Below are 15,161 nucleotides of genomic sequence, written 5' to 3'. Positions count from 1 at the left end.
TGGTTTTCTCCTATAATACTGCGATGGCTATGTTTATCTTTTGAAGAAAATAAATTGAAGTAAAGTAAAAGTAAAAGTTCAGAAATATTATCAATGTATTGCTACCATATTTTCAGAAGATGCTGAATAAATAATAAGTCTGAAATGTGTATTCACCAGAAGTTCCCATTGACCAGTTTGAAAAATAGAGGTATTAAGCAAAATTGCTACCATATTACTGTCAGCATGTACATAAGTGCTATTTCCTATTATAAAAGGTTCAAAATCTTATTTCAGATTGTTTAGAGTATAAGTGGCAAGATAAAAATGAACATATATATGAATAAAACAAATTATATTTTTAATGAAGTAAATCTTTTAAAAAAAATTTTTATGAGGTATCATTGGTTTAAAACACTGTAGGTGTTTAAAGGTACAGGATTACACCCTTTGAAGTAAATCATATTACTACTTATATCTGTCATTTCTTCCATTCTCATTTATGTTGATATTTTTAATGAGGGCTCCTATGTTGGATGATAGATGTTCAAACTTAAAGATTGTAACAAATTTTAGAAATTTATTCTTCCTACCAAATGTTAAATTTAAAGTAAGAGGACTAATTCTTAATCTTTTAGAGGACAGTTTTTTCCAGATCATTTTATGAAGCATTGATAATGGAAAGGGATTATTTAGTACTACTCGTAAACAACTTGTGAACAATGATTATGTTTACATCTGAGGTCAGAGATGTTTCTAATTCACTCATCTTTCCCCAACACTTAGCACATTGCACAATAAAAACTAAAGAATAAAAAATATACTTGTGGATAGAGTGGATAGACTGTAATCTTGTCTATGCGATTTTATCTTTTCATGCAGATGTAAATTTCCCATTGTGTTTAAATTCTTTATTATAGTTGGTGGCTAAAGGAATGAAGAGTTCTGATGTTACTCTGCCGGTAGGGCAGAATGATGCAAGCGGCTCTCCATCAAAGCAGCAGATGAGATGTGTCATTTCAGTTACCTCAGCTTTGAAAGAAATGGGTATGGTAAGTTTCCTAAAATTTAGAACTGCTCAAAGTCAAAAGATTAATAAAAGTATTAAATTTAATGAAATTATATTACTTCCTAATCCTCTATTAGGTTTTCTAAGAAAAATATTTGCTTCTTAAGATTTGTAAGATTATATATGGTTTACTCTGAATATTAGCGCCTCGCTGCTCATAGGTTTTAACATCTAGGACTACCTGGTAGATAAAAATATATTACAGTGATTCTCTCTTTTACTTTAAAATAATAATGAACAAATAAAATATATTTAGAAATGTGCCCCAAGTAAAGCAACACACATTTTTATGGCCTAGCTCTCACAGTTAACAAGGACTCAATTTTTAAAATGTAACTGGGGCCTCCCTGGTGGTGTAGGCGGTTGAGCACAGCGCTGTGAAGCTGTCCACAGCGCAAGTTCGATTCCAGCCGATGGCGGAGATACCCACATGGCGCAGCAGACCTCTCCTGTCTAGCCCACTGCTCCCCTCAGCAGTGTATTTCAGTCAGTCTGCCTGTTCTGTTCCCCACTCTGTCTCTGGTGAAACCTCTCACCCTTCCACACATCTGGCCTGTACCTTGGTTCTTGTATGCATGCATAAAATAAATCTTAAAAAATAAATAAATAAAAATAGAATATAATCTGCATTTTTTTAAAGATTTATTTATTTATTTATACAAGCACTGAGTACAATCAGAAGCACGGGAGGGTGAGAGAATTCACCAGAATCAGAGCTGGGAGTAGAACAGGCAGATGGACCGAAATACACTGCTGAAGGGAGCAGTGGGTGGCAGGAGAGGTCTGCACGCCATGTGGGACCCTCGCCGGTGGCTGGGGATCGAACTGGCACTGCAGAGGCTGCGGGCAGCTTTGCAGCCCAGCGCTCAACTGCTGCTCCACCAGAGGAGGCCCTGCATTTGGTTTTTAATGTAACTAATTTTAGAAATGAAGTCTAACACATATTTACATTTATTGGTGATAGCGCTGAGACTTAAGCCCTAGGCCACCAGGGAGGCCGCCATATTTATATTCATTTGAAATTTGGTAGCATAGCAAATTTTAGAGGACTCTGTAAATATGTGTAATTCAAATACATTAATTTTTTTTTAAACCTTCTATTTTTTAATCTCTGTCATGCCATATGTATAGTAAAAGAGTGGACTAATAAAATCTTTAATCTTGGAAAATTATCTGTCCATCTAAATGTGAAAACTCTACTGTGGGGTTAAGGGAAATGTGCTCACAATGTGTACTAACAGCCTACAATTCAACAGACTGAAGGAAAAAGTATTGGATCATGTAATATAACAGATTAACCTGATTTTCTCCTTCCTGGTAATTAATGCCTGGTGTCTTTTATTTGTTAAGATTCATTAAGTTTTTGCAAACAACACTGGTGTTATTGTTACACCAATTTGTTTTTTTTTCTTGAAAATAAAACTGAATAGGAAAATACAAGTTTCTTGGTCACTCTCAAGAGCTTCATGTAAGAAATTACTGTTCTTCAAGTAGCTTTGACCTCTTTTTCTTTCTGATAATGACTTTGCATGTGCTACATTGTTCACTTCAGCTTTAGATACCACTGTGTGGTTCCCTTCCTGGTACCCAGTATCACATCTCAAGTAGCTGTTCATCTCTCTGGTTGTAGCGACTGCTAATTCCTGACTACTTTACTGGGTAAAATGCTCTTTGTCTCACTTACATGTATTTAAAACTGACCACTACATTCTTTTATATTTTCCCAAATACTGCAAAATTTGAGGTAATCCATGCAACGGAAGGGTTTTTCTTGGTAAATATAACTTACTTAAATTTTTGAAAATTGTTCTTCCTTACTCTAGGACCTTTGCTTTCATAACTACTAATGTCTTTTCACATATTTAAATATTAGGTGGTCTATAATGCTATGATACTAATCAAAAGACAGAATTTATATTATCAGTAGTATAAGGGACTCAGAACTTAATATTATTTTACTTTCTTTCCATAGGGAAAAGAACCAATTGTCAATTATATTTAGTTATATTATGTAATAAGACTATATGTTTATGAAACATAAAGACAGCTTCAAAATAACATAGCCTATCTTAAATTACTTTATCCATCAAGACTTTCTCTCTAGGAGAAATTATGAATTAATTTTCTTTTTATTTTTACTACTGACAAAATTACCAAAAATCAGGTATTAAAGAGAAGATAACTAAATATAAAATCATAATCTCGAAATATGACAAGTAATTGAGACTTGACCCTTCACTGTGTAGTAAACTTGTTGTTGTATTATTAAACTGTTTCTCATTGCTGACATAATGAAGGAAGCTGTGTTAATGTTTTCAAGGAATAAAAAATTCACAAGGAACAATTTAATGAAAAAAGTAAAAAATTAAGGTAGAGTTTTAAGATATTATTTCTTACTGTAACTATTTGTATTTAAAGGACAGAAGTTTAACTGATACCCAGGAAACTTCAGAAGAAATGCAAAAGACTAATGATGCTATCTCAGTAGGTACAATTTTCAAATTTTCTCTATTTAGCAATTTTACTTCATCATAGACTATTAAAACATAACTTTTAAATCTTTCAGAGTAAGAGAGAAATACTACGTAGATTAAATCAAAATCTTAAAGCTCAAGAAGATGAAAAAGGAAAGCAGTGTCACTCTGATACTTATGATGCTATTCATGAAGATGCCAAAGAGCATGAAAAAGAAAAATCAGTTTCCTCTGATCGCAAGAAATGGAAAGCAGGAAGTCAACTTGTGATTCCTCTAGATGAGTTAACATTGGACACATCCTTCTCTGAAAGTGAAAGTATGTGTAAAAGTGTTAACATTCCGTTTGGGTCTAGTACACGTGCAAGCTTAAAGAAAACACTAAAAGACAAAATGCTTAGAAGAATTGACAGAAGCTGGAAGAATTCTATATATGTGAAAAATGGAGAAAACTATTTAATCTTAATAGCAAGGATTTTTATTATAAAAATGTGTAGTGTGAGAGAGGGAACTAATGTTGTATATTTCACTTGTATTACTTTAACCCTTTCTACCATATTAGATTAACCTGTTATTAGGAATAATTCTGGATGAGAACCAGAGTAGTGAACTGAAAAAAATCTCAGCATGGTCCCTTAGGCTTTTCACAGAGGTATTGAAAAAGATCTGAGTTAATGATTTTTTCACCCATAAGTACTCAGTACCCACTATTGTCTTGCATTGTCCTAGACACTGGATATACAACAATGATGAACAAAAGTGTGCTCTTGTGGAGTTTACATTCTAAAAGGGCAAATCTAGCCATCAACTAACTACAGTTTTAAATCACTTTTTAATGGACTGTTTTTGTAGAATTATTTCGTATATTGGAAAAAAGCTCATAAAACCCATAGCATTTATTTTATGTATTCAACAGTTCTTTATTGTGGCCCATTATAAACCCCACACTCCTAAGTAATAAGGATATAGTAGTGATAAAGATATAGTCTCTCATCTTCAGGAGTTTAGGGTTTAGTGGAAAGGGAGGAAAGTAAAGAGGCAATTATGGTTGATAAGTAATATTCTGGGAGTAATCATAAGCTAATGTAAGCATTTGTATCAGACCATAAATCAGTCCTGGGAGAGCCACAGAAATTATTTCTGGAAAAAAGGATATGTTAAGGGGTAAAAGGTAGTTAGCTAAACTTAAAGCCAAAGAATATGTTTTGGACTGAGTGGCCAGAACCCAGAAGTGAGAAAACATACAAAATTCAGGACACTGGATATAATTCAACATCTGTATAATGTTCAGAATGACAAGCAAAAAGCCTTGGAAGAATTAAACAGGTCTAGATTATGAAGGGTCCTTATACATTCGCTTCATCAGTTATTTCTTTTATCTTCTGTTTCTGAACCTCCATCTTGCTGTATGGATAGTGAAACAAAGAAATGTGAGAAAGTAAAAGTTTAAACTTGGAAGTATGTGTCAGGTTTCTGTCTAAAATGCAAAAACTCTGTTTTGGGGTTAAGGAAAATTGACTCATGATGGGAATCTTTTCAGTTTACCATTCAAAAAAAAAAGAAACCTTTTCTCTACTTTTAATCCATCTATATGCATAGTTTATATTCTCTCAATTATATTGATAGAAAATTATATTTTATGTATTTTTGTGCTCCTCCAAATTAGTGCTTAATTATCTTAAGGCCTTTTAAAAAATTTTTTCAAATAAAAATTTATAGAGACTTGATTTGGTATTTTTCCAATTTTTATATTCTGCCAGATTAATTTACAAATAGTTTATTTTTTAATTAATTTTTTAAATTTATGTATATTTTAACTCATTGTTCTTTTTTTTTTTTTTTTTATGTCTTTTTTTTTTTTTTTTAAATAGAGGCATGTTTTATTTATTTATTTATTTGTTTGTTTGCTTGTTTTTTTGTTTATACATGCACTGGGTACAGTCAGAAGCGTGGGAGGGTGAGAGAATTCACCAGAGCCAGAGCGGGGAGCAGAACAGGCAGAAGGACCGAAGTACACTGCTGAGGGGAGCAGCGGCAGCAGGAGAGTCTGCGCGCCATGTGGGACCCTCCTCCAGTGGCCGGGGAGCAGCCGGGGATCGAACCGGCGCCGCAGAGGCCACGGGCAGCTTCACAACCCAGCGCTCAACCGCTGCGCCACCGGGGAGGCCCTGTTCTTTTTTTTTTTTTAAGATTTATTTATTTATGCATACAAGAGCTGGGGTACAGGCCAAAAATGCCAGGAGTGAGAGGATTCTCCAGAGACAGAGTGGGGAACAGAACAGGCAGACTGACTGAAATACAGTGCTGAGGGGAGCAGTGGGCGGGCGAGACAGGAGAGGTCTGTCGCGCCATATGGGTTGCTCTCTGGCCGGCCGGGGATAGAACTCATAGAGGCTGTGGATTGCTTTTTAGTGAAGTGCTTAACCCCTTGCGCCACCAGGGAGGCCCTCATTGTTCATTTTTGTACAATGCATGCTAGTATGCTTTCTCCTTTCAGGTGTATTTCCCATAAAATTCCCACCACCAGTTCACTGGTGCATCATCACCTATAGTCCCTTTTGCCCTTCTCCATTGTTTTGAATTCCTTTACTTCCTCCTCCCTTGCAGAATGTCTCTGATTTATATTTGCCTGCTAATTTTTTTATTATCATTATTTTTTTTTCCTGATCCCTTATTTTGTTCCCTATTTCCCTCCTTTAAGTGAAATCATTCAATATTTTCCTTTGTTTTTTCTGGCTTATTTCACTGAGCATAATCCCTTCTAGTTCCATCCATGTTGCTGCAAATAGCATGACTTTATCTTTTTGTTGTTGAATAGTATTCCATTGTGTATATATACCACATCTTCTTGATCCAGTCATCTATTTTTGGGCATTTGGGTTGTTTCCATATCTTACCTATTGTAAATAGTGCTGCAATAAACATACGGGTGCAGGTATTCTTTTGAATTAATGCTTTTGTGTCCTTTGGGTAGATTCCTAGGAGTGGAATTGCTGGGTCATATGGAAGCTCCATTTTTAGTAGTTTGATGAACCTCCACACAGCTTTCCATAGTATTTGGACTAGTTTGCATTTCCACCAGCAGTGTAAGAGAGTTCCTTTTTCTTCATGTCCTCACCAACATTTGTTGTTTCCTGTTTTTTTTAATATGTGCCATTCTCACTGGTGTAAGGTGGTATCTCATTGTGGTTTTGATTTGCATGTCCCTGATTATAAGTGATGTCGAACATTTTTTCATATGCCTGTTGGCCATTTGCATTTCCTCTTTGGAGAAGTGTCTTTTTAGCTCTTCTGCCTATTTTTTGACTGGATCATTTACTTTGTTTTTGTTGACTTGTATGAGTTCTTTGTAGATCTTTGTAATTCATAAATAGTTTAAAAGACAATTATAGATGTTTTTTATTACTGCTCTTTGTTGCTTCTCTTCTTTGTCTTTTAGCATTCATTTCCTAGAAGTCTTTTTTATTTTTAACATTATCATCATCATATGCTCTTTGAAATGTAACCCCTTTTTCTTTGTGCAGGACTCAATTGGATTCAAGTGTTTAAATCTACCTTATAATACATATTATTTTTATGCTCTTATTAAAAATTATTTTTTGTATCTCTGATAGATCATACAGTGGGAGAGGTTATTAAATTAGATCCTGGCGGATCTCCGAGAAGAGTCTGGGGGAAAAGCCCTACAGATTCTGTTCTAAAGATACTTGGAGAAGCTGAACTACAACCTCAGACAGAAATACTAGAAAACACGTCTCTTAGAAGTGGTAAGCTGAAACTAGCTGTTTTGCTATATTAGAAGTAACGTTAAATATCAGATTGTATTTAAGATAATGGTTATTTTAGTGAATTTTTTTGTAATTATCATTTTGTAGTAATTCACTAATTACATGGAAAATGATTATATCTTCTGGGCACTTGTTATCTCAAGTGGTAGTCTTAAGTTTTAATCTGATATAACCGGGACGAAATCTGAAAATGTAATGTGGAAGGAGCCAGAAAAGTAGAACATCAGATTGATATTTACATGAAAAAAGTTGTAAGAGCAATATATTGAAATGAATGATGTATGTTTTCATGTGGATTCAGCTTCATTCAGGAATTTGACTGACTGAAAGATACCTATAGTAGGTATGAAAGACATTATCCCAGGACTGGAGAAGGTAAGTTGTTTTGAGGCAGGAGAAATACACTTATGATCCACACATGTTATGGATCTTGGTATTAAGCTATGCATAAAGAAGTGTGTCCAATTATAAAATAGATCTTGTCAGATTTTTCAGTTTTACTTAAGTGATGAAAAACTTGAATATAATTTTTCTGTTTTTGGAAATTGTGACTAAGCATGATTGTGATGTCACCTTTGTGCTGTATCTGCTTTTCTTTTTCTTTTTTTCACTGTCTCTCCTTAAATATTAGAGTGAAACTCATATCAAAACTGCCTGAAAAATAACATAAGAGGTGAGAATCTTCACATCATGTTCGAAGAAATTAACCAGATGTTGAAAAATTTTATACACATATTATGAACCTATAAACAAAAGTGGATTGTTCTTTCCTTATTAAGGATGAAACTCGTAGCCATTAATTAATTCTAGCATTATCATTAATATTAAAGGAAAGAAACAATTTGAGTGAAGAATATATTTAACCATTTGTTTGATAAAAGAGCAAGTACACAAAGTATATTTTAATTAATTTTTCATACTCCAATATGGTTGGTTATATGCTAGACTTTAAGCAAAAACAAAAATACTTGTAACTTAATATTCTTACATCTTGGTCTGAGTCTTTTCTCAAAATGGCCTAGGCTTTGTTCAGGAAAAGTCCGTAGTCTAAAGGATTTTCAAAAACTGATAAAAATTTCTGATGATAGAGTCTAAGTCTCCTGTTTATCTTCATTCCTATTAGAACTATTTAAAAACATAAGATTCTGAGTCTTCTTAGGTATAATATTTATTGCTTAAATATATGTAATTTAGTTCAGAATAATTTCTAGGCATTGTAAAGTAGGGCTTTCCTTCTCAGTAGTAAACTAAATCATCTGCATAAAATTTGAACTTACCGAATTAACTTATTTTACGATTTGCTTCATTTCTTTAAAACTTAATTTCCCGGGCCTCCCCGGTGGCACAACGGGTTGAGCATAGCGCCATGAAGCTGTCCCCAGCCTCTGCAGCGCCGGATCAATTCCCAGCTGGCTAGGGAGATTCCCACATGGTGTGGCAGACCTCTCCTGTCATACCCACTGTTCCCCTCAGCAGTGCTTTTGGTCTCTCTCCTTGTTCTGCTCCCCACTCTGTCTCTGGTGAATCCTCTCACCCTCCTGTGCCTCTGGCCTGTACCCCAGCTATTGTATAAATAAAAAAATAAATCTTAAAAAAAAATTTAATTTCCCAATTATTGAACATTTTTAAGCTATGTGCATTATTACATGTTAGGTGATCAAGTGTAAAGAATTAAAATATTATCCTTGTTCTCAGGGGACAGATACAAATGAAAACAAAGAAATGATATATGAAAAGGGCAAGAATAAAAATCTGCACAAGATTAAGAAGTAGAAGGAGATGTTTAAGTAATTAACTTTATCTCAGTAAAGTTAAAGTTAATTAACCCTTAGATAGTTAAGACTTCAAAGTATTGTCATCTTCATTTTTATTTTTTCCCTAACTACACTCAGAAGAAAATGATTTATGATGAGACTTTACGACAAAGAAGGTATAGTTCTTATAATCAAAAAACTCACATGTGACAAAGTCTGTGGTAGAGCTATTGTGCCTGAAAAGCTATGAACCTCAAATGGGGATGCTTTCTGTTATCAATACAGTTTAATAATGATGATATGACAGTTTTAGGTCAGGGAAAGATACAGAGAAAGCAGATAATTTTGAGATAGGCCATGGATTAAAAAAGAGCATTGGTTGGATAAGAGAGAAAATGAAATTCCAGGCTAAAAGTCTGACTCCAAATTAGTGTGTGTGTGTGTGTGTGTGTGTGTGTGTGTGTAGGGAGTTGTTTCCATACCTTCCAAGCCATTCTTGGACACCAGCCAGGTTTCCTACGATTCAGCTCAATTTTGACACAATATCTGGAGATAGTGTCAGCTCTCACAGGTTAAAAGATCAGTCCTACAGAACAGCCCTCTGTCCCACCCTTCATTTCAGATGCCAATTAAAAGCCCAGATTATTTCTCTGCTTCTAACCCACTGGCCAAAGACCCATCAACTAAATTAGTTATGACGAAATTAGTGTTGAGGAGGGATGTCCTGACAGTGAGCTAGAAAGTTTTATCTTAAGGAGTGAATGGCATTGATAGGGTGTCTTGTAGATAACTTTCATAGTTATGAAGTAAATGCATTCTCTTTATATTAATTAAAAATATGGAGAGTTTGGCCTCCCTCCTGGCACAAGGGATTAAGTACTGCACTATGAAGCAACCCGCAGCCTCTGCAGCACGAGTTCGATCCCCAGCCAGCCAGGGAGAAACCACAAGGTGAAGTAGACCTCTCCTGTCTTGCCTGCTGCTCCCCTCAGCAGTGTATTTCAGTCAGTCTGCCTGTTCTGTTCCCCACTCTGTCTGGTGAGTCCTCTCCCCCTCCACATCTCTGGCCTGCACCCCAGCTTTTGTATGCATGAATAAATAAATCTTAAAAAAAAAATATGGAGAGTTTTGTAGCAATTAAAAATAACTAACAATTGTCAGAAACAAACACAATTATTTTAAAAATACCATTGACACATATATATTAGTTTCACCAAAAGGAAGACGAATGTAAACTATGTTAATCTTGTTAGAAATCATTGTACGTATATACAATTAAAGTGAAATTTGATAATCATCTACCTCAATCATTTATTAGTTTTGTGGCCATAACTTAAAGTAATTCACTGCTATAAAAGTACAATTTTTGATCTTTTCCCTTAATACTATTACAGGTAAAATTCAGGTCATTTTGAAAATGTAGGATGATTTTTCATGTTTTGTTTTATCAGAGATTTCTCCTGAAGGGGAGGTGTGTAACCCCCTAACTACTAAAGAAGAAAAAGTTAACTGTGACTGTGTTTCCCTTGAAATGAACCTATCAGCTGCTGTTGATTATCCTGTTCTGACAAACAGTCCAAAGATTTTTGAGGCCTCTCCACAGACATCATTGAAACCAGAAGGAAATTTGGACGGTATGTTTTAATGTGTCAAAATTAACTGTTTTTGATATTACTTTAATTTCTTCTTTATAAACAAATCATCAAAATATGTGTACAGTGTTTTTATACTTTTAGAGATAGGCCTGTTTTCTTATTGCTACATGCTAAATCAATCCAAAGTTTAGTGTTGCATAAATAACCATTTTATCTATGTAACATGATTTTGTGCATTAGGAATTAAGTCAAGACTTCACTAATGTAATTTTTCTAATTCATGTGCTGTTGTCTTTGGGAAGGCTTGGTGTGGTTCAGCTGGCAGCCAGGCTGATCCAAAATGGCTTCACTAATATACTGCAGTTATAGAGCTAGTTTTTGCTGGCCCCTTTCTCTTTCTCTGTAGTCTCTATGCCTTCCTCTGCACTCTTTCCAGCAAGGTGGTTTGACTTTTTATATGGTTGCCCAGGGATTAGCAGATACTTAGCTACAACTGCTTATTCTCTTAAAAGCTAATCTCAGAACTGGCAGAAGATCACTGGCATACTAAGGACTCAGTTTGTCCTAGTGGTCACAGACCAGTCTAGATTCAAAGGGAAGAGAAAATGAGCCTACCTCTCAAAGGTTAGAGAGTTAAAGGTTTTGCAGCCATCCTTAATCTGCCATGGTCTACTGTCTTACTGGAAACAATTTACATTCCTCCCACATGCAAAATACATTCACCCCTTCTGAATACCTTCTTATGAAATTGACTCAAGATCTAAAGAGGTTATCAAAGTCAGACCTGTGACCAGGTGAGTTTCATTGGGTACAGCTATTTGAGTACAGTTACTATCACCCTGAACACTTGTAAATGAAAAAGGTAGCATACAATGATGAAACAGGAATAAAGACTCCTTTTCAAAAACAAGGGAAAAGGGAGGCACATGGCAATCATTACTCCATAGAAGTTCTGAAATCCAGTCAAGAAGCGCTGTCAGCCTTTTCCTTTGCACCAAAGTTGGTGCCCTCAAAGGCTCTTTTTCTCAGAATTTTTTTTGTCCCTTCCAATCCAACTTGGTGGTGCTTCTGCCAGTAGAATTTTCTTATTAATAATTTTGTGGGTTTTGGGGCCTCCCTGGTGGCGTAAGGGGTTAAGACACAGCACTATGAAGCTGTCCACAGCCACTGCAGCACGAGTTCGATCCCCAGCCAGGGAGGTGACCCACATGGCGCAGCAGACCTCTCCTGACTTGCCTGCTGCTCCCCTCAGCAGTGTATTTCAATCAGTCTGCCTGTTCTGTTCCCCACTCTGTCTCTGGTGAATCCTCTCACCCCCCCATACCTCTGGCCTATACCCTAGTTCTTGGATGCATCAATAAATCTTTATAAAATAATAATAATAATTTTGTGGGTTTTGTGTGAATGTTATTGACAGTTGCTGCATTTGACAAAAACTATTTTTTATACTGACATGATCCTTTTCTCCCTTGAGTCTTGAGTTGCCTGTGAGGATTCTATGAGATGGTGCACATGAGATTCTTAGAAAAACTTTTGTCTGACAAGGCTTGCTTTTGAATCTTTCTGTGCCATAGCAGGGGGCCCTTATGGCCACACCTTTGGCTTCAGTTTTGCTCTAAGACCACACTTTACTGCCCTGAATTTAGTGTTTGTCTTGAGGCTATGTCTTCCCTTGAGAAGCATTTGTTGCCTAGAAGGAATTTGCGTAGGCTTTCTCTTCTAAACTCATCTCATACATTAAGCAGTTCATTCTTCAATTAATCTCTGTTTTTGTACTTTATCAGCGGCTACTAGAAGAAGTTAGCCTGCATCTTCAATATTCTGCTTAGATACCTCTGATCATTTTTTTTCTATGAATAATCTCACCAACAGTCAGTTTCCTTGAAACCCTGCCTACTGCCCTGTCCCAATACCAGTGTACAGATTTTAGTCTTTTTTTTTCAGTACCCCATTGAAATAATTCTCTTTCAGTTATGTATTCCTATAAAATAAATTACTCCCAAATATTAGTGGCTAAAATAATTTTTATTTTATCACACAATTATAAATTAGGAATTCTCCATGAAGCATCAGTATCATTAAGTGACCCTAGAGAATGCAAGATGATGTCCCGCCCATGAATAGTCTTTAGGCAAGGTTGCTCAGATGGCCCTTCTTCATTTTAGCCTCAGGGTCTGAGCATGTGTAGTTAAACTTCTTTCATGGTGGCTTAGGCTTCCACATTTCCAAGGCAGAAGCTACCGGAAAGACTAGACCTGGTGGAACGGGAATAGCAACACTCTGACTGTATTCTGTTGATGATGACAGTTATAGTACCAGCCCTAATTCAAGGGGAGAAGAAACACCCCCCTCTAGATAAGAGAAATAGCAGAGCCCTTGCAGTATGTGTGACCATCTTTAATTCACCACAGTAGCTTGAATAGTCTTTTTAGGACATAGTAGGTCTTTAATGCCTTTTTTTTGGAAAAAATAAAACCATCTTTGGTTTATAATAGAAACTGTACAGCCCAGTGCATGGGTCGGCAAACTTTATAGAGCCAGCTAGTAAATATTTTCATTTTTGGAGGCAGATATAGTTGCAAATCTACTTTGTAGGAAGAGTCATATTGATACAGCTCATGTACTAGAAAACAGTTACTCACTAAAAAATAAAAAGGATTTCCCCCTGCCCAGGTGTTTATCTTCTAAAAATGAAAAAAAAGTCATTTGAATAAAGGATAAAAATTTTAAGGATTGGTACAGTATCATCTCTCTGAATAGTAGGATAACTAGTTGGAAACTTTTAAGAATATGCAGATTCCGGGAAAAAAAAGAGGGTGTGTGAATCTCCCTGGTGGCACAGGGGTTAAAGTATCAACATTATCAAGCTGTCACAAGCCAATGCTACAGGAGTTCTATCCCTAGCCAGGGCGCTGACCCACATGGCACAGCAAACCTCTCCTGTCTCACCTACTGCTCCCCTCAGCAGTGTATTTCAGTAGATCCACCTGTTCTGCTCCCCACTCTATTTCTGGTGAATCCTCTTACCCGCCCCCACCCCCCCTACCTCTGGCCTACACTCCAGTTCTTGTATCCATAATAAATAAAAAATAAACCTTTAAAAAAAGGTGTTATGGTGGCTTAAAAAAGATAATAATAATCAAAATTGGAGATGAGAAAGGAAAGTGAAACAATAAGGAAGAACCTCTCTTCTCATCATTTTTTACTTTCAGGAAATAGCAACCAGATTAAAACTGAACCATTGCCAGAAAATAGAGATTACTCTAGGTATTAATTATTTGAGGGTCTAGGAAAATAGATTTATTAGTGCACTTTAATTAAGTCCTCAGTATCATTGTAAAAGTACAGGTAATAGGAGTTTTTTGGGGGGTAAAGGGGGAGTCATTGAAAGATAAATTTTGATGATTGAAATTTCCTATAACTTGTACATCATTCTTTAAATTTGTTTTTGTACCTTTAAGCCAATTTACATACTGCTAGGCTTTCAATTAAGAGGACATTTTATATAATGATGAAAAATAGAGTATATAATATTTGAGTATTTTTCAGTGAAAATACAAAAGGAAACATCTGTCATTTCAGAAACAATTGAACTAGAGAATTAACATAGGTAAAAAGTAACAAGATTAAATTTCTATAGACAAAATACTTAGTTTTTTGTTATAATTAATATATTATCCTAAAATTAGGTAATGATAATTTATAGAAAGTTTATTCAACTTTCTCTAAATGAATTTTGCTTTGAGACTTGTCTTTTTTTTTTATTATTAAAAATTTTTGCTTTTCAGGACCTGATGACTTGGAAACAGAAGTTTTACAAGAACCAAATGGAACAAAGAAAAATGGAAACTTGCCATGCGCTATTGATGCATGGATTAATGAGGTGCAAGAAACAAAGGAAACTGAGTATGTTGCCTCTTTTCCTTACCTTTGGTTCCCTTTTTTGTGACAGTTTTTTATGAAATACTATAATGACCTGACATTGCAGTATTATATCTTAATAATATAAAGCCTCATAAAAATAATTTAATTTAAAAATAAATATTACATTCATGTGGTTTTGAACTCAACACGTATCTAAATATAAATATACAGGCACACAATGGAGATAATTCCACGATCTTCTTTGGTTCCATGCTATTGCAATAGAGAATCTCCCAAAGTGATTCACATTCTTTTCAGTTTTCCCAGCGCTTATAAAGTTACATTTACACTATACTGTAGGGTTTTAATTATGCAATAGCTTTTGTCCAAAAATAATAATGTACATAATTTAAGAAGTTTCCATAGAAAATTCATTCCTTTTTTTAAAAAAATATTTTATTTTATATAATTCTTACATCATTTTTCATTTTTGCACAATGTATGCATTTTCATTTTGGTTATGTTCCCCATACAATTGCACCCCCTTTATTTTGACCCTAATCCTTTCTCTCCCCGCCCCCCACCCTGTGTGTCTCTGGTTTATAGTTGCTTGTTGATTTTGATTTTTACTTTATTATA

The 15,161-nt window shown here is 35.2% G+C and overlaps 1 protein-coding gene across 3 annotated transcripts in view; it reads left to right on the top strand.

The window, feature by feature from the left end:
* Window positions 1-15,161, top strand: part of NEK1 (NIMA related kinase 1) — a 139,173-nt gene that overhangs the window by 103,216 nt on the left and 20,796 nt on the right. For all 3 annotated transcript variants that reach the window (XM_037526423.2, XM_037526422.2, XM_037526421.2), the window contains 6 exons: window positions 900-1,031; window positions 3,467-3,532; window positions 3,615-3,840; window positions 7,136-7,288; window positions 10,515-10,697; window positions 14,447-14,564. In XM_037526423.2, coding sequence (XP_037382320.1) covers window positions 900-1,031; window positions 3,467-3,532; window positions 3,615-3,840; window positions 7,136-7,288; window positions 10,515-10,697; window positions 14,447-14,564 — 878 coding nt within the window. The remainder of the gene's footprint in view (window positions 1-899; window positions 1,032-3,466; window positions 3,533-3,614; window positions 3,841-7,135; window positions 7,289-10,514; window positions 10,698-14,446; window positions 14,565-15,161) is intronic.

Source organism: Talpa occidentalis, unplaced genomic scaffold (genome assembly GCF_014898055.3).
Source record: "Talpa occidentalis isolate TD23 unplaced genomic scaffold, MPIMG_talOcc4v2.1 talOcc4.4, whole genome shotgun sequence".
Lineage (NCBI taxonomy): Eukaryota > Metazoa > Chordata > Mammalia > Eulipotyphla > Talpidae > Talpa > Talpa occidentalis.
The sequence above is the reverse complement of the archived record's forward strand: the minus strand, read 5'-3'. Positions and strand labels throughout refer to the sequence as shown.